The sequence below is a fragment of the Girardinichthys multiradiatus genome, chromosome 12 (assembly GCF_021462225.1).
Source record: "Girardinichthys multiradiatus isolate DD_20200921_A chromosome 12, DD_fGirMul_XY1, whole genome shotgun sequence".
Taxonomy (NCBI): Eukaryota; Metazoa; Chordata; class Actinopteri; order Cyprinodontiformes; family Goodeidae; genus Girardinichthys; species Girardinichthys multiradiatus.
This window is the reverse complement of record NC_061805.1, coordinates 32,362,875-32,389,314: the sequence shown is the minus strand read 5'-3', so window position 1 is coordinate 32,389,314 and position 26,440 is coordinate 32,362,875. Positions and strand designations below refer to the sequence as shown.

Sequence of the window (26,440 nt, the reverse complement as noted above, 5' to 3'; positions counted from 1 at the left end):
CCAGGAGGCATCCGGTATAGATGCCCGAGCCACCTCAACTGGCTCCTCTCGATGTGGAGGAGCAGCGGCTCTACTCCGAGCCCCTTCCGGATGACTCTCCTCTCCAATACCCTGCCGTAGGCCTTAACAGGGAGGCTGAGGAGTGTGATCCCATCTATAAACGTTCGATCTATAAAATGTATTTCATACAATTTTTTCTCTAATTGTCAGTCAGTCATTTTCTACCGCCTATTCCACAGTGGGTCGCAGGGGAGCTGGTGCCTATCTCCAGCAGTCTATGGGCGAGAGGCAGGTTACACCCTGGACAGGTCGCCAGTCCATCACAGGGCAACACACAAACAACCATACACACACTCATTCATACACCTAAGGGCAATTTAGAGTGACCAATTAACCTAACAGGCATGTCTTTGGACTGTGGGAGGAAGCCGGAGTACCCGGTGAGAACCCACGCACGCACGGGGAGAACATGCAAACTCCATGCAGAGAGACCCCCGGCCGGGAATCAAACCCAGAACCTTCTTGCTGCAAGGCAACAGTGCTACCAACTGCGGCACCATGCAGCCCTTTTCTCTAATTGGTCTGATGAATTTTATGTTTTTGATATTAAAACAAGCCTTAAAACTAGAGGATAGGTAATGTGTTTAAATGGGTTGTATTTACAAGCATTACTTATCACTGGGAAGGCTGTTATTTAGTAATTTTGGTGGTACTGTATAACATTTACGAGAATCCCATGGGGATACACACACACACACACACACACACACACACTGAGTCCCATCCTGGAGGACACCGTCTGTCTCCCTTCTCCACTCCCCGTTAGCCCCGGCAGCTAGCTGCAGCTCTCCAGGCCACGGCGGCCGCTCCGGTGTCGTTGCAGCATCCACAGCCTCCAGCCATGGCGTTGGTAACACTGCAGCGGTCCCCGACCCCGAGCGCCGCGTCCACCGCCAGCACAGCAACCACGACTGCGGGGGAGGTCAGTTTCGGCCCTTAGGGGAGGGGGCAGTTAAAGCGATGCTCCTGTGTGGTGGTCTAGCCGAGAAGCAGTGAGGATGAGGGGGATGTTGCTGGAGGAAGGGCCGCTGATTGTAGCTAAATTAGCAGCGTTAGTTATATTGTTATGCTAGGCTTTATCACGTTATGCTAGGCTGTTAGCTTTCATATGCGTTCCTTACTTTTATTTGAAAATTACCAAGAAGGGGTAATATATTGGCATGTCATTATGCTGAATGATTAAAAATGTTAAATTCGTGAGTTGCAATGTTACAATTTGTTAATGTTAGCTTAATTTCATCCTAATACTATATGAATGATGGAAGCTGGTGCTAACGTTAATGTTAGCTGTTAATGGCGTGACTGCCTCGCTTAATAGACTGGGTTTTCTTTATATCTTGTTTGTTTTCTTTAAAAGAATAAGAGGCTGTTGTTCACAAAGATATAGCACTGTTAAATGCATTAATCTTTTGTTCAGATTGGAATTATGATGTATTGGCAGCTAAAGTATTTAATTTTAAATGATAAACATCAATGCGTTGGATAATGTGTTAGTTTATAGTTTGATGAACAGTTGGTCTTTTCCCTCCTATGAGAATTAGATTTCCAGACTCACAGATTCTTATAAGAGAACATTTATAACTTATCTATATATCTTATATTACCTACAACATTATATTTAGATTTTTTTGTTTGTTTTGTTTTCTGGTCACTAATATGTTCAAAAAGTCTAAATGTATTCCACACATTTATCAATCACAATGTTTCTTTACTATGTCCAGGCACAGACAATAGTAGCCAGACGGGGGCGCTGCTTACTATTTATACCCAGGAGCTCACCTTGTTTTGCTCTGCATACAATCATAGAAATGAGGAACGAATTTGCATTTATTTACAGCTGTCATTCTGAAGACCATATTTTTCGTGTTTAAGCTTTTCTTTGGAAGCAATTTTGTTTTGTCTTGCAAAAAATAAAATAAACTTTGCAGATTCTTGCTGCATGATTCAGGTGTTACAGCAGCACTTATCGGTCTCAGCATAATTGCTTTTTAAAATAGACCATGTCCTGCTTAGGGTTTGTGTTTTCTCTGTACCTCATTTTTGCTTTGAATGTTATGCTCAGGTGTGACAGAAAATGCTGAGTGAAATCTGCCGCAGCCATGATGTCATCTGTTCACAAGGGTGTGGGGGGTGGGGGGCTGGAGGAGCAGAGCTGTGTTGGAGTGAAGAGAAAAATAGCTTATGTAAACAGGCACATAGGTGGATACTGGCATGAAGGGACGAGGCAGCTGAGACAATTTAATCCTAATGCACTGTAATGGAGACAAAGAGTCGTGCCTGTTATTGTGATTTACCAGATTTCTGCCCAGTAACTTTCCTGCATTTTTTAATACAGATATGACAATTTTTGTTTCAAATCTTCATTTTTCAAAAGAAGAGTGGCTTAGTAATAGAGAGGAAGTTTTGATAAAATTCTGAAAGCTTCTTTGGCTGTTGCCGCTGCAGTTAAATAGAAAAAAACAAACAATGTTTCTTGTGTCTGCATTGGAATTTGCTTGCAGGATCATGTTTGACAGCAGTCAGGGAATGACTCTAGTTCATCTTCATCATAGCTGAAAGTGCATTTCTCTCAATGCGTTTGCGCAACCTTTTCCAGGGTGATGAAAGAACTCAGAACATCATCGCTAAATCCTGCAGTTTATTTTATTGAGGGAAAAGATAAAGTTTCGCTGTTACAACATGACCCTACGGGTTTTCCAATAAGATCTGCTTCAGTGCTGCTGTGGGCCTTAAGAGGTCAGGCAGTAGTTGAGAAGAGTTAAGATTAAGATAAAAGATAAGATTTGGCTTTTGAAGAAAATATACATTTTATTTTTGAGTTAAGGACATCAGGTTTATGTGTTTGTTGCAGCTCCACTTTATCATTTAGCTTCTGATACGCATTTATCTGTCCTGTTTTCTGAATAGTTCTGCAGAGATAGGGAGTTGCAGCCCTTGAGGTACAGTGTGCTGCCTGTTTTAAGTGTGTCCCTCTTTCAGTGCATGTAATTAAAGTGCACCGTTCCTACAAAAACGTCTGGGAAAATAAATTGTTTGATTTTTAATTTTCCAGGTCTGGAAAGTATGAAAAAACAGACAATTCAGTGTGAAAAGATGTTTGAGTTTTCAGAACATACAGAACATAGACTTACACAGTCATAGGGCAGAAACAATTAATCGGTTTTACTTGATTATTGAAATGATCGTCAACTAATTTAGTACTCGAATAATAGTTAACTGGAGAATACAGATTCTAAAACATGCCATTTATTGAAAGAACAGCCCACTCGGAGCAGTAATTAGGGCAAAATTATACAAAAAATATGTGCATCTTCAATTTAAGATGAAAAACCTTCCTGGTTTTGTAAATATGCTCTATCCAGAACTTGTGAAGTGGCATAGTTGTAGCTTCATGGTTCAAATCAGTAAAAAATCTCCTATTAAGCCCCTTTTGCCATTTAATTATTCATTGAAGAAATAGCCGACATTGGTGGTTTAGCAGATACATTTTTAGTTGCAGCCCTACACACTCATTTGAAACCCAATGACAGCTTCTTCTTGTTTTAATTCATCCCACTGTAAAGCAGGGTTTTAATTGAACTTTTTGTACTCAAGCTTGAGTACCAACAGCATAGTGGTTCAAATGCCAAGCTAACCATTAAAACAGCTGGGACTCCTTTTTTATTTTTACAAGCAGAGTAACAGTGTCGAAGTCAACACAGTGTGTTAGCTGCTCTACGTTAGTTCAGATGCCATAAAAGCCCTTGAAACAGCCCTTTAACAACCTGATGGTTTAAAAGCTAAATTTAGCATAATGTTATTTCCTGATTTGTGCAACCCACAGATTGTAAAACATACTACTCATGCTCATGCTGGAGGAGCATTTTCAATATAAATCTTTTCAGGATTAAAATGTCCAGAATGCTATTAAAATGATTAAAAAAATTCTGGATCTGGAAAAGTCTGGAACCTTTAAAGGGAAAATGTGTGGAAACCCTGAAAGATGTTGAAATTAACTGGTCAGCCTGTAACCAAGGTTCACTGGAGCTTGCTGATGACTGGTTCTTGTGTTCAAGAAGGCAACACCTAAAACATGAAAGAAACAGGCCCTTTAAGGCGGGAACTGCCCACCACTGAGGATGAAGCATCTTTCCAACAGCCAGGTTTAGAGTGTGTTTTGTTATCAAAGTGTATCCATGAAAGTATTGCTTATTTCTTCTTATCATCTTTGCAGGACTTTGGGAGTGAAGATGAACGGCGAATAAACCAGAGGTGAGTTTACTTTAATAGGCAGCTATGCCCCTCTGTTGCATGGTACCGAGCAAAGCCTCTCACATGTATTAAGCAGGTGTTATTTACAGACTGCCTGCATCTGTATTTGACTCATGTTGTGAAAACCTGAGTGGCGACAGACTTACTGGCATCGACAAATAGGAGTAAATGTCGTAAAACACCTGTTTGTCTGTCTGTTTGGCACAGAATTTTCTTTTTAAAAGCCAACTGTAACATTTGCATTAGTATCCCTGAAGAAATATATTGACTGGTGTGTCTGTTTTCTTGCCTTTCTACAGCTTCCTTGCTTTCTTTGAACATGATGAATAAGCTTATCTTTTTTTTGCTTTCATTGACTGAGTTGTTTGTTGCTGGAAATGTTGTTTTTTCTAAGCCATATGGTTAGTATTTACATTTAATGAGAAAAAAAAATGTAACATAATAACTCAGTGTTCACACAATAAATCCCTTACATAATGGAAATGTGGCTACAAATCCGCCAGTTATTTGCAACCCTGGTAAATACAAACTTTGTTTATTGCAGTAGCATATGCTCACACTGAAAATTGTGGAAAAAAACACACCCGCTTTAATAAATATACTTTTTTAATGAAATCATGCGTGTCACAATTGGTGTCAATACTTGGTGCAACTCAACTTTTTCCAGTAGATCAGCAATAAGTCTTCTCCTTTGACGGTTCACAAAGTTAGTTCAGATGCAAAAACTGACTGGTACCAGAGCCAAAATCAAAATTCATACTTAATAAACAACACTGAATTGAATTAAACACTGAATTAAATGAATAGTTTAATAATACAACAAAAATTCTGTTGAAACACAACTGCAAGAAAACTCAAAGTACAAATAAATCTGGCTTTTTAGCATGTCTATGCTAACTTTATCATCAATTCTTTGAATGTTGTAGATAGCTAGCACTAGAGATGGGAAATTATTGTTTCAGACAAATTCAAACCAAAATTTGAATTTGCACTCAGCCATTATCTATTGCCATAATAGTGTTTATCATTACTTTTATCTTTATTGCATTAAACAAAATACAGTGATAAAACTTTAAGTCATATATCGGTAGCTAGCTTTGGCTTGTGCTAACTTAGCACGTAGCAAGACTCATTCTTTACTTTAAACCAAAGTCATTAATAGCCCACTGACATTTATTATTATTCACCTTAATTTTAGGATGCCGTCATATTTATTTTCTTCCTGTGGGAGAGTTGTATTGAAATGTAATCAAGTTCTGTGGAGAACGATGAGACTTCTGTTAGTCTCTTCTCCAACTCAACAAAATAACTTTTTTGACCCAGTATTTGGTAAAAACTACCCAGCTACTGTCCAAACGGAGCAAGCTCAGTGTTTGGGTTTATGGAAAAAAGAAACCCAGCAGGTTGCTTTATGTGTATTAAGCAAAATCATGCACCCTAACAGATTTAGTCACACAAGCTTCACAGTAAAATGCTTACACAGTTTATTATGATGTTAATATTTGTTTTTAATATGCAAAACAAGTTCTGTACAGTCAAGCTCAATTGTATAGTAACCCAGCCTCTGTGAAGCAAACACAGGGATTTAATTTCAGTTCAGATCTAATCAGTACAAAACCTTATTTAACAGCACGTCAGCCCAAAACGAACTTGTCAAGAAGATAACACAGTGGGAGTTAAAATGCCACTCATTTTGACAGTCCTTTTTCCTCTTGTGAACATGGGTTGTCCTTTTATGAGTCCTATAATTCTGCACACATTTTTTCTTGCAAACTTTACCTCAGAAGAAATGTGAACCCAGGGAAACTTAAAAGAAACTACATCCTACAAGCTGTTCTGTTTGTTTCCGTTATGCAACAGCCTATGGAATGTCCTCGGGTAATGCATGATCCTTGCATGATGCGGGTCCTGACTTGCCTCTAGGTTTCTTTCATTTTTTGAGGGCTCTGTAAGCAACTTTGGATAATAAAACTGGCAGCAAACATATGTTTATACTATGGTTATTAGGTTGTCGTTCATTTGATAGACGTATTTATCAGGGTGTACTAGTTTGAAACGCTGATTGAGAAGTAGCATCTGTTGATGGACAGCTGAAGTTCTGCCAAATGGGAATGTTTGTGCTTGCTAGCTGACCTTAATAATGATGAAAAGCCAAGATGGTTGATGAGGGCCAACATAAACATTGTGCAGGTGAATTAGGAAATCAGCCAAATAATGGCCTCATTTAACTGTCTTGTAAACAGAAGAAATTGGCAAGGTACTTTAGTTTAAGGTTAAGACCAGTGCTTACTCTCAAGATTGTTAGTAATGTTACAAAAGGTTCACCAGGCAGGCAGAGATTGGACAAGCCAGTTTCCCTTGATCAGCTTTGATCAGTGGTTGTCAGGTGAAACTCTAAAGATTTTTTTACTATTGATTAAATGACTCAAAACTAAGAACTTTCACTATTTTCAGCCTATGAAGATGTCAATCATCAGCATGTTTTGAATGCATTTGATTTTGAGTTTAGTGAAAATCAGACAGCGGTTTGGGACATATACTTTGACTCATAAATAGGGATAATTAAATGTGTTATAGTCTCTAGCCAAGTTGGGACCAAGTCATTATTTTGCAACACATTTGGTCATGTTTGCAAAATGACTTTCCAGCCTTGTGTTTTTTTTTTTTGAAAAACCAAGCATAAGAAAAATAACTTAGTTGGTAAGTTGACATTAACTAGGCAGTAGTTAGTAGCTTTGACTTATCTTCACAGTTATGTGAAGTTAGAAAATTAGATCACCCCATTAAGTATTTAGTGGTTTATTCTGACATTCATGTATAAAATCATTTATACTTATCTCTGGAAAGTAAGTGATTTAATAGTAGGTAAGCAACAAAATTAACCTTGATTTAATCATTAAATAAAATACATTAACCCCAATGACATGGAGGGGAATTTTAGGACACCCTACCCCCTTATAGCAAGTCTTACCTCCTTTGGCTGAGATATCTTCTGTAGGACACTTCTTGTAGCCATCTTCCAGCCTCCGACATCAGTCTGAGGAAAGCTTGCCCCACCCTTCCCTTTCAGCTGTGAGATGTATCAGGGGTTTCTTGTATGTACAGCCCATTTCAAGTCACCCACAGCATCTCAATGAGATCACCATCTGGACTTTGACTCTTCCAAGGACTTATTATTTCTCAATTCTCAGCCAGTCCTGAGTGGATTAACTGGGATGTTTTGGGTCGTTGTCGTGTTGCATGAGTTTGTTTTTTTTTTCTACAGATTGTCTGAAATTTTCCTCAGGCACCTTCTGATACATGGTCAAATTCATGGTGTATTCTATGGTGGCGAGCTTCTCAGGTTCTGCTGCATCAAAGAAACCCCAAAGCTCAACACGTCCAACTCAATTATTCACTGTTGGCATGAGGTTCTTTTCATGGAATGCTGTATTTGATTTATGCTAAACATATGCCTTGTTCTGGTGTCAACATAATTACACTTTGAATTTATCCTTCCATAGAGATTTATTTCAGAAGTCCTTGTCTATGTTGGCCAGAACTGAGCATGTTGGCAGTTGTTTTTCTGTCTTCCACTTTAATTTTCTGTATAAAGAAGAGGCTGATTGCAAATTTTCTTCAGTTTCCTTTGTTTTTCCCTACCTTGTAATTTGGGTAGACAAGTCAAATGATCCTAGGTGTTTTCCCCAATATAGCTCATTGTTTTTCTTTGTGCTGTTCTTCTGCACTTTCAATAGATCTTTCAAATATAGGCTTCTGCATGAATTTGGAACTCGCAGCCTGTTAAAACGGTCTGGAAATTGGTCGTGAAAATGTTAGTCGATTTAAGAAATGTGTCAAACACACTTTTTATTTAGTGGAACATATCAAGTATTTTCAGGTCACAAGGTTCAAATCCGATTCGAATATCAAGTCTTTTCATGCTTTCATCAAGCTGACTTTAAAGTCATTAAATTTGTGACTCATGTCCAATGTCTGGACATCGAAATAAAACATGGAATTAGTCAATATTGAAATTAAAATGCAAAGCCAGAATTTGATATTGACTTGAAAATCTAATAGCAGCACTTCTAACTAATATTAGCGATTCTCCTTCCTGGGTTTGTAGTTTAGAGAACGCAACAAGGTGAAAGACAGGTACACAAACTGTAGCATAAGTACCATCATCTTTTTTTGTCTTGTAATTTTCCCCAATACAATCATGTCATTTGTTTCTTGCTCAAGCCCACCATCTGATACCTGAGGTGGTTCTTCTCTGCTGCGCCCCTCCCTTTGTTTTCAGAAAAAAGTGTTGGTGAAAAAATGCCGGTGTTATGCAACGGAGAGCCTCCAGAGGGGTTTTGTCTCTTTTTTTTCTCCCTCATTGTGCTGCTGCTGTGTGAAACATGACTAAAGCAGCACGGAAACAGCTTCTGAGTGGCCTCTTCAAAGAGTAACTTGGAGCAGCTGTGTCACATGTTCACCCTGCAACTCAAGGTAGTGGATTAGAGGACATCTGGTGCTGTTTTGCACTGTCTAGATCCATCTGGATGCCTACAGAGCAACAAACCATATCTTAACGCAGACATGTGTCATCATCCATACCAGATTCCTCTGAAGCTGGATCTCAGTTTCAGAGGGAAGTTGCTTTATGCACCAGAACAGGATGCATAAAGCTGCCAGAAGCTTCAAATCGGCATTATTGCAGCTCTGTCTGACTGTCTTTTTATCTGCATCTCATCAAAGCATAAATATATCTAAATTGTATTGTAATTCTTGTCCCCTCTAATGATTTTTCCCTAGAGTTGGGATATATAGGACATAAAAGGTGTGTCCTGCTTAACCTGCTATAATCTCTAATAATCTTAGACCGTGTGTTTGACGGCAGCGCATGCAGGTGAGTGACAGCTAGCACCAGCAACTTGAAGGAAAGAGATAATCCTTCCCTCTATAAGCTTGTCCATAATGAGATTTGGGGTTTTTGGGACAATGCCAGTTCTTCTCATTGCCTGTTCCACCTTTTGCCTGACTTCTTCTGAGGCACTACCATGGAGACTGAAGACCCCTGATATGGCTTCCACTGTCAGATGTCCAATTTGTATGCTTTTTGGTCAACGCAAGAGGTTTTTCTTTTTGTGTATGGTAAAAGAAGATTGGCTTTTTTTTATTATCTTTTATTACATTTTTGCAATACTTAAAGAGGAAACCTTTGTGTTGTACAGATTCTGACCTAGAGTTTAATGAAAGTACAGAGTTGAGTTAACACTGATGGAAAGAGATGTCCACCTCCTGAGTTATGCTTGGCTTTTAGATTCTTGCTCACAGACTCTTTCCACTACAAAAAGATTGTGACGGAAACAGAGGCAGACTGATAGACTTAAGGAGATGGGCCATGTGTGCCTGAGGCACCGGGTGGAGGCTGCAGTTCTTCCCTGCAGGCAAGGAGGCTCGGTCACAAACAGAGACGCTCAGATGAGGGAGGAGGAAGTGGCGATCAGAGGGAGGGGCCTCCAAACAGGCAGCACGGCTCTGCTGAGCAGCCCAGATGAGTTCAGACTGTCAGTCAGTCTATCACTCAAAACCACTGGGACCGACCTGAAGCTTAAATTACTCCTATTTTTCCTCCTCAACTGTTTCTGGATGTGGATAAGGAGGAGCTAGTTGGGTACCAGGCAGACCTAGGTGATACTCCGGTGAACAGGATGCATCTAGTCCTGGAGCCCTTTCAGGAGGCTGTGATGAAGATGCTCCCTTATTTTGTGGAGAATGCCGTGCTGACCCAAAATGAGATAAACCGCATGTGAGTGTTAACCTTTTTTAAAAACAATGGAGATCACCTCCGAGATTAAATGCTTCACAAACACTGTTTAAAACAGTTTCAGGAGTAATTATTGTTTGATTGTTATCCATGTTTTTAACTTTTTGTCTGAATGTTCTCACTCTTTAGCAGAAGCTGTAGGTGCCTTCATGGTGAACAGGTTTTCTGGTAAAGTCTGGGTTTACTTTGATTGTAGATGTATTTTTAGCATTTGTGGAAAAGCTGATAGCAGGGTTCTGCAAGGAAAGAGCAGAGCTTACGCTGTTCGGTTAGGACGGCTGTAGTTGGACAGTTCTTGATTTACAACATAAAGAGGTTCCACAGTTTCACACGTCCAAAGAAATTAATTATTAGCATGATCTGTACAGGATCTTGGTTTGTGATGAGGCAGCTGCCGCAGTCTTGCTTTCCTTCTTAAGCAATGAACAAAGTAAGACCATAAATGTACTAAAGTGACACAAAAGCTCTCGTTGAATATCGTCCACCCCCGTGCCTTGTCATTGTTTTTTTTTTTCTTTTTTGTTGCAGCACTGGGGGTGCAAAATAAAACCCATTATTCCCACATGATGTTCAGTTTGGTCCTGTCCTTTTAGCTGCCTGTGGTGTTTGATTGTCTGACCATAAAGACAAAGTTTTGTTTGATTTTTCTTGGATGTATGCCGTGTGTCATCATAACGTTTTCAGGATGAGAGATTGCTGCAAACTCCAATTCTAACCCGATTGAATCTAATGGGCTTGCTCAGATAAATACCTTTTTATCAAGTTACATTATCTGATCTCTTTACTTTGATCGAACTATAATAAACTGATCTGAATTGGACTGTAGAATTAGATTGGATAAATATTAATTGGATTCCTCCATAATTGGATGTCCAGTTTGTCTTGTAAAGTGCCATCTGTTGTGAATTGCTGCTACATAAATACATCTTCACTATAAATTGAATCCCAGTCATCACCAAAAAATTCATATTCCTACTATCACAAGCTCATAGGACTGGTTGAATGCAATATTTGGTATTATATTTATACTGCCATGCATATATTATATGCTTATAAATAGTTTATTTGGCCAATTGCATTGACTTCCTCTGCCTTTGATGCTGGAAACCCACTTTTAGTGACGGAGATGCTAAAACTCATGGAGAGTGGTGGGAACATCATGATGGCACTACCATCATTCATTCCAGTATCATCAGTAATCTTGAAATGTTTTAGTTTTCCCTATATATACATACAATGAATCAAACTGAAATGAATTAAATTAAACTATATAAATAATGTGCTGCTTTTGGGGTTTAGCTCTTTTTAAATTGTATTTAGTGTCTATCTGAACTCAGTGAGGTCTTGGCAGCAGTATTTACAGACAGGTTTGTCTTTAGCACATGTAAGGATTTGTTTTGATTTTGTCACTCATCAGTTCTGTATGATCCTAATGACGACCTGTTTTGCTAGACTGCACACGTTGAATACACGGTGCATGGGTTTCACCCTGCTGTCAGGTAGATTTACAGATATGTTCACATTTCTAACGTAAATTGGAATGATTGAACTCAGCCTGAAGGAAACATTTGTGTTTTTTTGTTGTTTTTTTTATTAAAGCTCCTTTCCTGTTGAAAAAAAGACTTGTTTTTAGTTTTTTTTTTAGTTTTTTTTTTTTAGTTTTGCAAACGTAACATTGGTCAAAGAACTGTAGTTAGGTCAATATTTAAGTTTTCGTTCGCATTCATTCCAGCCAGGAAAGACCTGACGAGTCAAATCTGAGTGAGAAGCCAATGCAGCAGAAAAAAGATAGATAAGCACTCAGTTCAAAGCGTCAGTCCTGAGGTCTGCCTCTATAACGTGGCAGCTTGGCTACTCCTCTGAGCTGTTGAGTGAATGGGCCAGAAACTGACAGTCGTGATTTATGATTGTCTCGTTGGCTCCATCGAACTGAAGTAGACAATCTTGTTAAAACTAAAAAGTTTTGCTTTTTTTCCTTTAGTTTCCTTACTATTTCACTTATTTGCTCATTAAGCACATTAGACTAAAGCATGGAGTCTGATTTACGGTGTTTCTGTCTAAACATTCCTCTCCTGTTTCTTTGCAGCTTGAGCGAGAGCTTCTTCATGGTGAAGGGCGCCGCTCTCTTTCTGCAGCAGGGAAGCTGTCAGCAGGGCCAAAAAGCACATCCTCCTCACAAACATGCAGGTGGGAATAAAACATGATTCTACGTTAATCGTTCAGCTTGATTCTCTGTAGTCTCGGTGCACGGGAAGTTCAGTGGCCGTGTTCCTTAACGCTGCAGCAGATGTTCATAGCTGGGGTGAGAAGGATGGAGGGTGCGTTGTTGATAAGCATGTTCCAGACCCATAGCTTAGGAAGATTAGGGCTTAAATCCAGCGTATGGTAGCACTGTTAGCAGAACCTCTGTGGACGATTTAAGGAGGGCCTGATCATTTGTGGAACCTCACGTGTGCTCTTCTGTTCTCACTCTGCCAACTTTACAGACTCCACATGGTGCAGGACTATTCTCAGGATTCCTCACATTTATTCCAACTATACCAGGGTAACAATCATAGTGTGTACTTAAGGGTTTTGTTTTTCTTTTACCTTTGCAAAGGGATAAACCTGTTGTAAAAAGGCTTGTGTGGCTGTTTTATTTCACTGGCTGAAGTCAGTCTGAACGTCCAGTATCAAAGGTTTTTTATGCCACTATTGAAAGTCATAATCACTCCTTTAAAGATACAAAACTGACCTGCCAGTAAACATGCATGATGGGAATCCACCATGAGTCAAAAGCATATCTGCTGCCAAGTCATTTGGCAAACCGTGGCTGCGCCTGGCAGCTTAGTCTGTCTTTACTGGCCACTTTGTAAGGTAGCTCACATATCTGCCAGACATACTGGGTCATCAAGAACTTTTGCCAGGGGAAATATCTGTGTAATTTCTCAGGAAATGTGGTATTTAACTGAGAAGTGGGAGAAAGGGAGGTTGACCTATAGGGAGTTCTTTGATAAAAGCTTTCTTGTTCTAAAACCTGTTACCCTGCCACTGGTAACTTAAATTTCATTATTAAACAGTTACACGACAGACCCTGGTAGTGCAAACATATCTCTGTCGTTTCTGAGGTTATATTTATCTAAGCTGGCCACAACCATGACACATTTGGCATTTTATGTTAAAATGGAAAGGCAAGAAGTGTCCATGTCTGTGAACGTCAATCTTTTCTGTAAACATCTTCAGTGTCAGAATTAAAACTTAAACTCCTCTCATTAAAAAGAGGGAAATGCTGCAGGCTTGGAAACCTTTTTTAAGATCTATAATAAAAACATTAAAAATATGTTTTTTTATCCTCCCTGCCTTTTGCAGTTAAACAGAATTTCACTATTACAAGGTTTCTGACAGAAGCTCCATTTTCGGTCTTAAAAAGTCTTAATTCCCAGTAATATGGAATAATGACCAGACTTTCCATACTATGTCTTAAATTACAAGTAGGTAGCTTTTAAATTTGTACATTTGTTCATTCCTTTCTCTATTGAGTTTTTGTTTCATTCTGTTTGCTTTAGGAATTTTAACATTATTATGCTTTGACAAAACATGCATGTTCCATATTCCTAGTTAAAAATACTGGAATGTGTTCCTAAATTTGGTTGTTTAATTTCCCTTTTAATTGATTATTTTTTAATTCAATTGATGAAATTCTTCTGAAACCATTGGCACATGTAGTTAAGTACAAGCTCTCTTTGTAAACATGTTTTTTATCAGGATATTTCTTTTCATCCTGTGTGTTCAACACAGGATGAAAAGAAATATCCTGTTTAATAATAGGAGGCTTAATGAAACAGTCACCATGCCTCCACAAAAACTACAAGTTGCTTGAAAATTGCTTCCTACATCTCCGTTCTTCCTCTGTCTTCATTTTTCATCACCTGAAAAGTCTGATAATAGCAAACGTCCATAGTAACAACTTCCACACTGAAGACTGTTGTTGTCAGCATACCCTGTAAGTATGATGTGTTCACTGAGGAGAAAAAGACCAGATTTATGATTTTCCAATTGGCTGCGTATCAGTTAGGATCAGTAAAGCTGAAAATTCTCAGGTTCTGGACAATTAGAGAAGTTTTTTCCTAATTATTGAATCTATTTTACTGTAATAAATAATTACCAAAAATAAATTAATTATTTTTGGTCAGGTGTAAATGCTTTTCCTCAACCAATGATGAGTTGAATGAAACTGCATCATGCTCTTAGTCATCATACTCAAGATAATAAAAAAACTGTAACTCTTGTTTTCCCACGATGGTTGTGCATCTAAAACATCACTCTACCTTTTTACCTGTTGTGACATAATTAAATCTTTTTGGCTCACGGTCATTTATTTTGCATGGCTGCTGGTTCACCCTGGTTTATTATCCAACTGCCAAGGGAGAAGGGAGGGATGGAAAATGGACAAAGACAAGTTCTTGAATTGTGATTTTGTGGTTAATGAAGTTTGACGGGATGTTATTGTTTGCTCCTTTTTGTTTTGTAACCCATTTGACTTGATAAGATTCACTGAACATGTTAAAATTCACTGAACATGTAAGCTTCAGTTAGTGCTTAAAGAAGAAGGAGGTTTGGGGTTATTAGCTCTGAAAGGTTTTACCTACATACGGTTATAGAAATGCTTTTGACTTCATAAGTTATGTCAACATGCAATCCACTCTTGTAAATATTCTCATTGCTGTTGATTTAAAATAACTGACTCCAAACACTCTACTCCCTTCCTGAACAGGTGAACTACCTCAACACCTGCAGGTGATGATAAATATTCTCCGCTCAGAGGACAGAATCAAACTGGTAAGAGACATTGGATGCACAAAACCGAATCAACCAAATCCAGCCAGTGACAAAAGGTTCAGTTCAATAAATCAATTTGAGTGCACTGGGGTGCTTATTTGCTCAGTGTAAATGTTGCCTCTTGAGAGGGATTTAGAGCATTGCAAGATCTCTCCATGATATGTTTACGGTGGTATGAAATGAGATGGAGTAATCTATGTTATATCTTTATATCCATCAATTATGCGTTTTACTAAATACTAGGTTTTTTTAAAGCAGAGTTTCCTTTTTTTGTTGATTTGTTATTGCAATATATTTTATTAGCAAGCAAAGCTTTTCAGTGGCATGAAATATACATAGGTTTGCTTTTTTATTTCCTATTTTAATCTTATATCTGTTTTTATACAACAGTCATGCTAATCATTTTCTATTAGTTTTGCTGTGTTAATAAATGACCAGTAAAACAGGAAACACTTGGAAGTAACCTGTGTGCTCCCTCTGCAGGCAGTGCGTCTGGAGAGTGCATGGTCGGATCGAGTCCGGTATATGGTGGTGTTGTATACTAGTGGTCGACAGGATACAGAGGAGAACATCCTTTTGGGAATTGACTTCACCAACAAAGACTGGTACAGAGAGGCTCAGCTCCTTGGGTTTACACAGTATAGACTCTATTTTGAATATGTTTATTTTTCTGGTGTCAGTCTTAAAAGGTCAAGAAAAGTTTGGAATTCCACTTTATTTATTTATTTTTTTGTCTGGATAAGTATGAAAAAAATACATTTGAGCAAAATCTTTGAAAAATGTTTGCCTTTTTTGACTTTTTTCTTAAGGAGGCACCAGTCAATTGGCCAGAGATTGGTGATTGGCCTGTTTTTCCTTCATGTGATTGGCGGGTCAAAAATTTAGATTTTCTTTTATCTTATTCATTAAATGCATCAAAAATAATAACTCACACTATTTTTATCTTCAGCCAACAACAACTACTTTGACGGACTTTTTTGGAGTTTATAAAAGAAAATAAAGCCTAGTGACAAAATTACTATCTCTAACGAAGAAGCTCATTTATACTGTATGATACAATCCATACAAAAAATAATAGAACCAGCAGGTCAGTCCTCAATGACATCCGAAACTATCGGCCAAAAAAGCCTGATAGGCACATGTCTATTTGTTCCTTATTCTGTAATCTCAAAGATAACTGTCCATTTTTTGATTAAACTTATTTTCTTACTTAGATGACATCCTTCAGCTCTCTTCTGTCATATTAAAATATACGTTCTTCTCCATCTCTGATTATTTAGTTTTACCCTTAACCATCAAACAGGAAACCACCAGACAAATGCACGTTCAGTCATCATTCAATAATAAACCTGGGCCATTTTACTGCTTTTTTGGCCTTTAGACCCACTTTTAAGCTGTACCTATGGTTTTTAAACTGGGTCAGTTTTAGATGCCAGACAAATAATTTAGATTTTTTTTTCAGTTTATGTCCAGTCTATGAGTTATCAGACATAAACTGTGATTTAAAGAATTTAAAGAAGCTAAGTATAGGACTGTATTGCTTTATGAGTTGTGGAACATACAGACAGATAATAAAACACATGTAGGTAAATTTTTTGTAATAAAATATTCAGAACAAGACAGGAATCTAAAAAGTAAACGTAGGAACCACAGTAATAAATCCTGAACTGTGTGAAAAAGGCAAGTCTGAGTCTATTTCCAGCACACAGTGTCTGTGTTAATTTTTGTTTTTGTCCATTGAATTAATTGTTAGTATAGAAACAATTAGACATGTTTTATCATTCTAAAGATTCCTGTGGGGAGAATGTTCTTGTTTTAGTAATTTAGCCTTCAGAAAAAATATGTTTTATTTTCCTGCAGAAAGAAATGTACAACATATAACATCTGAAATGATGTTTTTTTGTTTTGTTTGCCAGTAAAAGCTGTTCAATTGGCATGGTGCTACCTCTTTGGAGCGATACCAAGATCCATCTGGATGGAGACGGGTGAGCTATTTCAGTACTCAGCTCCCCTGTCAGAAAGAACAGGGGACACATCTGGAGCATTGTTTTCTTTTCAGATCTTTACCAAACCCTGCATCAATTCCCTGACACTTCAGATGAGTTTGATTCACACAAAGCAGGATAACCTCCCCACCCCACTAAGTCTCCCATCTGTTTTGTCTGTTCCTCAGGGGCTTCACTGTGAACACAGCAGGTCGGACTCATGTCTTCAAACCTGTGTCAGTGCAGGCTATGTGGTGAGTAATTATCAACCTGTTGAGTCACTGTGGTTGTCTGCTGCAGTTTACTTGTAACGGAATAGGACAGTAATTCCACTGACAACCAGTCAGGTGTATTGTAGTGATTCATGGGGAATAAATGTGACCCCTGGTGGCAAGAGAACATACCTGCATCGGTTTTCACAAAGCCGACTTGTGAACAGTAGATTCATTTGGATGTTTCGCTTGTATATCTGAAAAAATCTCTACTTAGGTCGGCATTGCAGGTGCTGCACAAGGCTTGTGAGGTGTCACGCAGGTTTAACTACTTCCCTGGAGGCATGGCTCTCACCTGGATGGGGTACTATGAAAGCTGTATTGCTTCTGAGCAGAGCTGCATCAACGAGTGGAATGCCATGAAAGACTTGGAAACCACACGGCCAGAGTCACCCATCATGTTTGTCGATAAGTAAGTAAACTCCAGTCACCTTAGAAACACCTCTCTAAGTGAATACTAAAACGAACTAATTATAATGTACTCTGATTTGAAGTGTAACTAAATTTCTGTGTAGAGGTTCAGATTTTTATGATGCTGTGCTATCTGTAGGCCTTCAGAGAGGGAAAGGACCGGGTACCTTATTAAATCCAAACTCAGAAGCATTATGACGTCCCAGGATCTTGAGAACGTCACCTGCAAACAGGTAAGAGCATAAATGTTGTTGGTGCAATGAAAGGACTCTCCTTTTGAAAGCTCTGGAAGTAAATACTTATTTACACCCGAATGATTAATGATGATAGATAGATAGATAGATAGATAGATAGATAGATAGATAGATAGATAGATAGATAGATAGATAGATAGATAGATAGATAGATAGATAGATAGATAGATAGATAGATAGATAGATAGATAGATAGATAGATAGATAGATAGATAGATAGATAGATAGATAGATAGATAGATAGATAGATAGATAGATAGATAGATAGATAGATAGATAGATTGATTCACATCACAGTGATGGCTTAAAACTTTGCCCTTATCTTGGTTTTACAGACCCCATTTCAAATTTTAATTTAGGGATGAAATGAAAATCTTCTTAAACTTTCGGCCTACTTGCTTCTGAGTTGAAAGTTTTGTTTTGCCTTTTTTGTTTGAAGGTTAACTGATTTATCTGAAAGTTTTATTCCTTCAGATTGTGACACTTCTACATCTGTCTGGCCTTTCAGACAGCTGAGTATAGAACAGCCTTTCTCTGCACTGCGGGCAGAATTCATGTGTTTTATATGCAAAGCCATTGAGGCAGAAATAAAGGCATACTGTTTACTTTTTTCTTTCAGATCCGAACTGAGCTGGAGCAGCACATGAACTGCAACTTGAAAGAGTACAAGGAGTTCATTGACAACGAGATGCTGCTGATCCTCGGCCAGATGGACAAAGCCACTCTCATTTTTGACCATGTCTATCTGGTGGGGAACTAAATAGCTGCAATGTGACTCATTAACCAAAACATTTTCCTTTTGCTTAACATTCCAAACAAAGATTTTTGCCTAATTAGTCTTCTCGGTGAAATAATTATTTTGATGAACAAAACAACCTTAGACAGAGTTAAAAACACGCTGCTTTCTCTCATTTGTTTTTAGGGATCTGAATGGAATGCATCTAATCTGGAGGAGCTGCAGGAGTCGGGGTAATTTATTTTAGATCATGGGAGAACTAAGATAACCACACAGAAAACATATTTTCATTATGATTTGAGCGAGAAAGAATGCTGGTGATAAGGTAGCGTTGTGTTTCTCTCCAGGGTGGGCTACATCCTCAACGTTACCAGGGAGATAGACAACTTCTTCCCAGGGACCTTCTGTTATCACAACATCCGCGTCTATGACGAAGATGCCACGGATCTGCTCGCTCACTGGAATGACACGTATAACTTTATCATGAAAGCAAAGTGAGTCCTCAGTGGTTCACAGAATTATATACAGTAGGACTTATCTTTGTTAGCTTTTTAATGTTGACCATTAATTTCCTACATTGCTGGGAGGCATAATGCGATGATGAAAATGTCTATTTCTGTTCCAATTTCAGTTTTGTTTTAGAGAGATCAAAACAAATAAAATATATAGCATTTATTTTGTAAGTATTTTTTTTAAAGTAATGATTAGGGGTGTAATGGTACACCAACTTAAGTAAAGTACAGTAAATACAGTACAGAGCAGTACAGCAATAATTCCTTTTGAATCCTGTTGTGTTTTTTTTTGTTGATCCATCATCATTTGTTTTCCTCAGTTTCATACTTTTCGTGTGATTACCAAAAATATAGGACAGTTTTTTCTTGTTTTAAGAATAAGTAAAGGTATTACACCAGATGTTCATGTATTTCCTACCCACAGAAAGAACGACTCCAAGTGTCTCGTCCACTGCAAGATGGGTGTCAGTCGCTCTGCCTCCACCGTTATTGCTTATGCCATGAAGGAGTACGGCTGGTCCCTGGAGAAAGCGTATAACTTTGTGAAACAGAAGAGGAACATCACACGACCCAACGTGGGTTTCATGAGGCAGCTGGCAGAGTATGAGGGCATTTTAGACGCCAGGTATACTCATTGATCCCACGCATGTGTGTGAAGCAATGTCAACTGTCAACACGGAAATACACTTTTGTTGTGCTTGGTGTGCTTTTCTCCTTGCAGCAAACAGCGGCACAACAAGCTGTGGCACCCAGACGCAGACTGTGAGATGGCAGAGGGTCAGCAGGGGTTGGCTCAGTGCTGTGGAGGGGAGGATGGAGGGGATTCTACTGCAGAGCCAGGGATGTCCCCCTGCTGTGAGGAGGCATCATCTGACAGCGGTGCAGCGTGCCCCTCCCAATGCAGGACTGTTGCTCTAGACATCGACCCCGCCTATAACAACTACTACTTTCGCCGGCTCTCCGACTCGGCTCTTGACAGCGAACCATCAACACCTGTGCGTGGCCCTCCTCTTCTCGGCATGGAAAAAGTCTTTATAGAAATCGAGGATGTGGAGAGAGATGCCCTGCTAGATGACGAGGCTCTTGATGGGCGGGAAGGGCTGCCGCTCCCTCATTTTGGAACCACAGCGGAGGGCACTGCCGCTCAGACTTGCAGCAGGGGGCTCGAACCCCTGGAAGAGCTGCGGTTGAGGTTGGAGTTCAGTACAGTGGAGGAGGAGGACGAGGAGGAAGTGCAAAAGGAGGAGGCAGAGATGGAGGTTTTAATGCAGCCAGATGACAGAAGGGGCAGTGAAACTCATGATGTGGAAGTTGAGGGGGATGCCGAGGGGATTGGGATGGATCTTGCATCCCTTAATGAAAATTCAAATAACAACAACCATTTGAACCTTCTACAAAACCACAGCGTAAGTTTTAGAAATCTTTTAAAATCACTTTAAAAATGAAAAATATGCCAGTCACTGTATAGGTCTATCTCAGTAAATCAGAATAGTTTCAAAAAATTTTTTATTTTTATTAATTCAATTAAAAAAGTCAAACTCGTATATTTCAAGGGATCATGCCACACAGAGTGCTATATTTCAATCATTTCTTTCTGTTCATTTTGATGATCATGGCTGATAGCTAATGCAAACCTAAAAACCAGTTTATACAAATATTAATTCATTCATCTTCTATACCGCTTATTCCGTAGTGGGTCACGGGGGAGATGATGCCTATCTCCAGCAGTCTACGGGCGAGAGGCGGGGTACACCCTGGACAGGTCGTCAGTCCATCGCAGGGCAACACAGAGACATACAGAACAAACAACCATGCACACACTCATTCTCACCTAAGAGCAATTTAGAGAGACCAATTTACCTAACAGTCATGTTTTTGGACCGTGGGAGGAAGCTGGAGTACCTGGTGAGAAACCACGCATGCACGGGGAGAACATGCAAACTCTATGCAGAAAGACCCCCGAACCCACGACCTTCTTGCTGCAAGGCAACAGTGCTACCACTGTGCAGCCCCTTCGTAATCATGGTGAGGAATGTTGACTGGACAGATGTTCAGAAGACAGTCACTGACACCCTCCACATGGAGAGTAAGTCACAAAAGGTCTTTGCTAAAGAAGCTGGCCGTTCACAGAATGTTATATTCAGACAGAAAGTTTGAATATAATATATGAGTTTTCCACTTAACAGAAAGTTAAGTGGAACGAAAAATCACAAGAAGACTCACAACAGTAGGATTCCTACACCGTTTTAAAAAGTCTGGAAAAGTATGGGATGGAAGTATGGAATACTGAAAATTCAGTCTGGAAAGATGTTTACATTTTCAGACGTTTTTTTCATCTTCAATTTTTTGAAGGACTAAAATGTTTTTAAATTCTATTTATATATAATGTTGTATATTTATTTATTATTTATTATATTTATATGTCATTCTATATGTTTGATCTGCCACATCAGGCTGTGAATAACATCTTGAATTTTGAGTTTTCAGAGCTGTAATCGTCGATATTAACAGAAATAAACAATTGAAGTATATCACTCTGTTTGCCATGAATCTATATAAATTATCCTTCGATGATATTCCAACTTATTATAAGCCGCCTGTATTTGAAGTGTTCATCTGACATTTTTTAACCTGTCTTCATGTAGGACAAACCTTCCTTCCTCCTTCATAGAGATGTTTCAGTGATGTCTGGGTCTCATCAGAAAGAGCATTCTTCCACTCCAGCCCCTGAGCTTTGCCTTAACACCTCCCCTCCTTCCGAAGTCCAAAGTGCTTCATTGCTTTGTTCTCAAACATCTAATGAAGGCTCCTCATCTTCTATGGGACTGCTGAGCCCCTGTGGTCCTCTGTGTGACTGTGCCAACTGTGCAGCCTCTGCCATTGCTCTGCTTTCCGTAGAGGAACAGACATGTCACAAACCACTGCAGTTAGTGAAGACTGAGGACAGTCTCAATTTGTTCCAGATGAAGACTGAGCTTCAAAACAGCCCGTGTGAATCTGCCTCAGATGTTCTCCCTGAGTTGATGAGTGCAGATTTTGAGGAAGAGACACCTGCAGTGGTTTGTTGTCCTGGTCAACAGCAAGAGAGCCTTTTGCAGCTGCGTCGGCCTGGGCTGGTCCGGCGTCAGGCAGAGAAGCTTGAGAGACTTACAGGATTGTCATTAGAGGAATGCCAGAGGTCTAAGAGGTGCTCCTCTCACAGTGAGGAAAACGAGGATTTCTCCAGCTTTACGAGGGATTTTGCTAAAACTTCAACCCCTTGCCAAGTGCGGTTAGAGCCACTGGTAGTACCACTGACCAATGAAGCCTTGTTGGGGGTGGTTGGCTCAGGGCTTCTCACGCCCACTTCCTCACCTCACGGCTCCACGCTGACACGCAGCTCTAGCAGCGACAGCCTGCACAGCATCCGGGGGAAACCCGGCCTTGTACGTCAGAGGGCGCAGGAGATCGAAACCCGCATGAGGCTGGCAGGTCTAACCGTGCCCTCGAGGCTGAAGCGGTCCAACTCGCTGGCCAAGTTGGGCAGCCTCAATCTCTCCTCCGATGACCTGTGTTCGGTATGTTCTTCAGATGCAGGGACGCTGCTGCTCCTCTCGCTCTCCCCTGAGCCGGACCAAGGCCTGGATTGGGACTCCCCAACCACCTTGTCACTGTCCAGACCCCGCAAAGATCTGCATACTCCAGAGAGAGCACTTCTAGGTGAGCCCAGAAGCTGACAACTCAAGTGGAACCCAAATATTTGTTTGCGCCACTCGCCTTCCCTTCTGTCGTGCCATGGGGCTGGAAAGGGCTGCACCCATTTTGGAGACAAGCGAGTCAAAACTGAGCAAAGAAAAACTCAAAAACAATGCCACCTCTTACACAAGAAGGCCACGATGTTTCTCAAACTGCTGTTCACAGTGATCAAAGTCATACTGCTGTGTCTGACAAACCTGTTAAGCCATCAGATCACCTATAACTCTGAATCACAAACAAGTGCCTTACCCAAGAGACCTGAGGCACAGATCTGCATGCTGAGACGGTACGAGACGGTTTGTAACCTTTAACCTGGTTTCCAGCGGCTCATTCTTTACCTGTCAAGTACAAAGTTGTAGCCTGTGTTGAAGAACTTGAATTCCTCAGAGAGCTTCACAGAAACCAAGAGTTAGGTTTGGTGAAAGCAGAGTTGTTTATCTGATTTCTTTTTTTTTTTTAGTCACCTCTTGTTGCATTCAGCAAGCTCTTGTCCAGAAAAACAACAGGCCAATATTTGATTCAGGATTTTTGAAGTGTGGTTCTGTAATAAAGTTATAAACGGTTAATATTTTACTTTCAATAGATACAGTAACTCTGTTGGAGTCTTGATTTAGTACGTTGTACAGTAACGCCCAGCATTACGCATACTCCTGACAGATTTAGTTTTTCTTTCTTTCAACCAAATAATTGGTTTCTAATAGGAAGTCTGTCATAGTTTTTCAAAGTCTTTTGGCCCACATGCAAGAGAACTCTCAGGAGAAAATACAGGTTTGAAAGGTTTATTGAGGACAGAATTAGTTGACTGGTGGATCTCGGGAAGGGTGTGCAGCAGCAGCTTAAAGTATTTTGCAGAGGGGAGATGGGTCCAGGGGTAGGCTTGTGCAGGGGGCTGCGTTTCAACAGTAACTTAGCTGTGGGGCATCAGAGGGCGGACAGGTCACTTTGGTGGTTCTGATGGTTAGAGGAGCTCAGCTGAACATGGAAGTGGTTGTACCTGGGTTAATGTCAGGAGGATGTCCGAAATCTGAATCCAGAGATTCTTTCTGAAAACCTGATCCAGGGGAGAACTCAGGAGGATACTTTGGAGAGGAGTGGACAAGAAAGTTAGCTTTAGCCAGGGAACAAGCACTAGGAACTTGCTAGAGATACGCAAAGGGCTAGAGGTGCCACATGGGTTGACACTCAGGCAGAATGATCAGTCGGCTCCTCATATTCTTCAGCAAATGAATTTGATTAGGATCAGGTGTGCAGAAGAACAATGCTCAGCCTTGACCTCCAGGGAAACTGCAGCTCAGACAGGGAAAACAGATGACCTCATAAACACAAATAACCCTAGATCCTTGACAAAAAATCATAAAGCAATGTAAATCAAGTATCCCGTTTGGACAAAATACTTTTTAATCTGTCTTTGTTGACATTTAAAATGTATTTATACAATTCTTAATAATCAGTGGAAATATCTTTATTGACAATACAGCAATCAAACCCTCACAGTAATTTGAGTAGCTCTTTGCATGTTAATACTGGTATTTTGATGATTTATCTTTGGTGATGAGCTCCACGTCTTTGAGGTTGGAAGATCTTCTTGCCATCACCCTAATCTTTAGCTCCCTCCACAGATTCTTTCAGATTCATGTCAGGAGTCTGGCTGGGCCGCTCCCAAACATTGATATTACTCCCAGCCAGAAGAAACATGTTGGTAAAATTAAACGATTGTTTCAACTTAAATCTGACAGAGGGTTAAATAATTATTCGTCTAACTGTAAATCCAGATGACTTGATCCTGGAGGATGAAACTCGTCCTAGAGTCGCCGAGACCAAAGTGGACTTCTGCTGTCCTAAAACAACTCCTGAAAATATTATAGTTTATATAAAGTTTATACAAATATTTATTATTTTAAGAACCTTTTAAACAGGATTTCTACAGTCTTAAAAAGTCTTACATTTAATTATGTCAACTTTAGGCCTTTTTAAGGTTGTATTTTTTCCAAGTTTTCAGTACTTGGTCTTAATTGTAATTTTGTCATGTCTAATAGGTTTCATATTTAAATTGTAATGGTCATTAAAAGTCTTAAATTAAAATTCATTGGAGCTTACAGAATCCTGTTGGGGTGTTATTTACCCTAAACTGATGATTATTTTACAGGAAACTGAGATAGGAGGTGGTGTGCCACCATGAGCTTCCCCTGTGAAACAAGAGGGAAACATGTAAAGAAACGAATAAAAGCGGTGTTAAAACCACATTATTATGTAATTTTAAGCAAACACAGTTTTGGCAATCAGACAGTTCTCCTGACAGGAAACCTTCACATGTTCCATTCTCAGTACATGTTTCACACAGGAAGATCATTGGTGGTGCGCCGCCTCCCACCTCCGGTTCCTTTGACACCAAGAGAGTTATCTACTACACGTAAGATATTAACTGCATGTAGCCTTTTAACAGAACCTCTGCTCTAAAATTCTGAACTATTCCTTTAATTGAATTTCTTTCAGTGATGCTGGGTTAAAGTAAGGACATTTCTGTTTGTTTTAAACTAATGTGTAATGTAGTACACGGGTCTATGAGTGAGTGAATGGGATGGGATTGGAAAGAGAAGGCTGGAGCCTTTGTCGAGGCATACTTGCTGTTTTCAAAAAAGAACAGAAACCCTTCTGGGTTTTTTGTTACTTTTGCACTGCTTTTTGTTATGGAGTCAATTCTGGCGGACTATCTTCCAAAATAACATTGGAGTAATGTTATTAACCTCATCATTTCCTACAATTAACAATATTTGTGGGAGCGTAGTGACAAGGAGTCATTCAGCCTGGCTTGATATCAAAATAAAAATGGCTAGTATGAGAGCCAAATATTACATCTGTGTGAACATTTCTGACATATAAAGATGAATCCAGTGTAAACACTATCTGTAAGCATTCTTTGGCTCAAATTTACTTAAAATGCTGCCAATGTTTTTATGCTCATTCGTGCTTTTTTGAAATGTGGAAGACCAAAGTTGTTTTTGGCGTCTTAACAAATTGAAGGCTGTAAGAAATATGTGAATCCTAATGTCAATCGCGTACATATTTAAATGCTGTTGCCTCTTTCTGCACCTTTCGGAGTAGTGAAAGAAAATCTGAGAAGTCACAGGGCTCATTGCTGTTAAGCTTTTATGCTCATATCATCAGTGAGTTTTAAAGCTTTTGTGACAGCGTTCACAACAGGTTACTTCACACGTTTTTGTAACCTTTTTGTTTTTATATTTTAATTATGCAGTCGTTTTTGTACTGTACATTGCTGTAGTTTTAATGCATATTGCACTTTTTATGTTGGTAAGAAAATAATGTACTGTATGTGATAATTATGGAAATAAAAACCTGTTTTACATAATTTACTCTGAATTTTGTTTAATTTTTTATTTTCTGCCCACAAACTTCTGACAATCTAATGTCCTGAATAAATGAATTCTGTTCATCAAGTCTTGTTCTTGCCAAATGTAACAAAGTGTTGATACTTAAACTTTTCACATTTGGACAAATTCAGTGTACTTAATTGGGAATTTATATGGTTTATCAACACAAAGTAGTACATAGTTGTAAAAGGAAGGAAAACAATACATGGCTTTAAACACT

General features: G+C 39.3%; 1 protein-coding gene across 2 annotated transcripts; it reads left to right on the top strand.

Annotated features, from left to right (window-relative positions):
• Positions 1 to 429: 429 nt before the first annotated feature.
• Positions 430 to 26,198, top strand: ssh1a (slingshot protein phosphatase 1a). Of its 2 annotated transcripts, XM_047382285.1 has the most exons (15): positions 430 to 982; positions 4,274 to 4,311; positions 12,195 to 12,295; positions 14,862 to 14,926; positions 15,410 to 15,531; positions 16,843 to 16,911; positions 17,100 to 17,165; positions 17,401 to 17,595; positions 17,734 to 17,827; positions 18,468 to 18,596; positions 18,771 to 18,817; positions 18,932 to 19,078; positions 19,521 to 19,721; positions 19,818 to 20,502; positions 21,742 to 26,198. In XM_047382285.1, the coding sequence occupies exons 1-15, from the start codon at positions 902 to 904 to the stop codon at positions 22,810 to 22,812; spliced, it is 3,111 nt and encodes a 1,036-aa protein (XP_047238241.1). In that variant the 5' UTR covers positions 430 to 901; the 3' UTR covers positions 22,813 to 26,198. The 2 variants fall into 2 exon arrangements, with proteins under 2 accessions (XP_047238241.1, XP_047238242.1); XM_047382286.1 differs by lacking the exons at positions 430 to 982; positions 4,274 to 4,311 and adding an exon at positions 9,871 to 10,090.
• The last annotated feature ends 242 nt before the right edge of the window (positions 26,199 to 26,440 follow it).

What these genes read in the sequence shown, in the direction of transcription:
- ssh1a (XM_047382285.1), top strand. Translation starts at nt 902, where the DNA reads ATGGCGTTGGTAACACTGCAGCGGTCCCCGACCCCGAGCGCCGCGTCC. An exon ending in GAACGGCGAATAAACCAGAG is followed by an intron (nt 4,312 to 12,194) that starts GTGAGTTTACTT and finishes GTTTCTTTGCAG; the next exon opens with CTTGAGCGAGAGCTTCTTCA. An exon ending in AGAACGTCACCTGCAAACAG is followed by an intron (nt 17,828 to 18,467) that starts GTAAGAGCATAA and finishes TTTTTCTTTCAG; the next exon opens with ATCCGAACTGAGCTGGAGCA.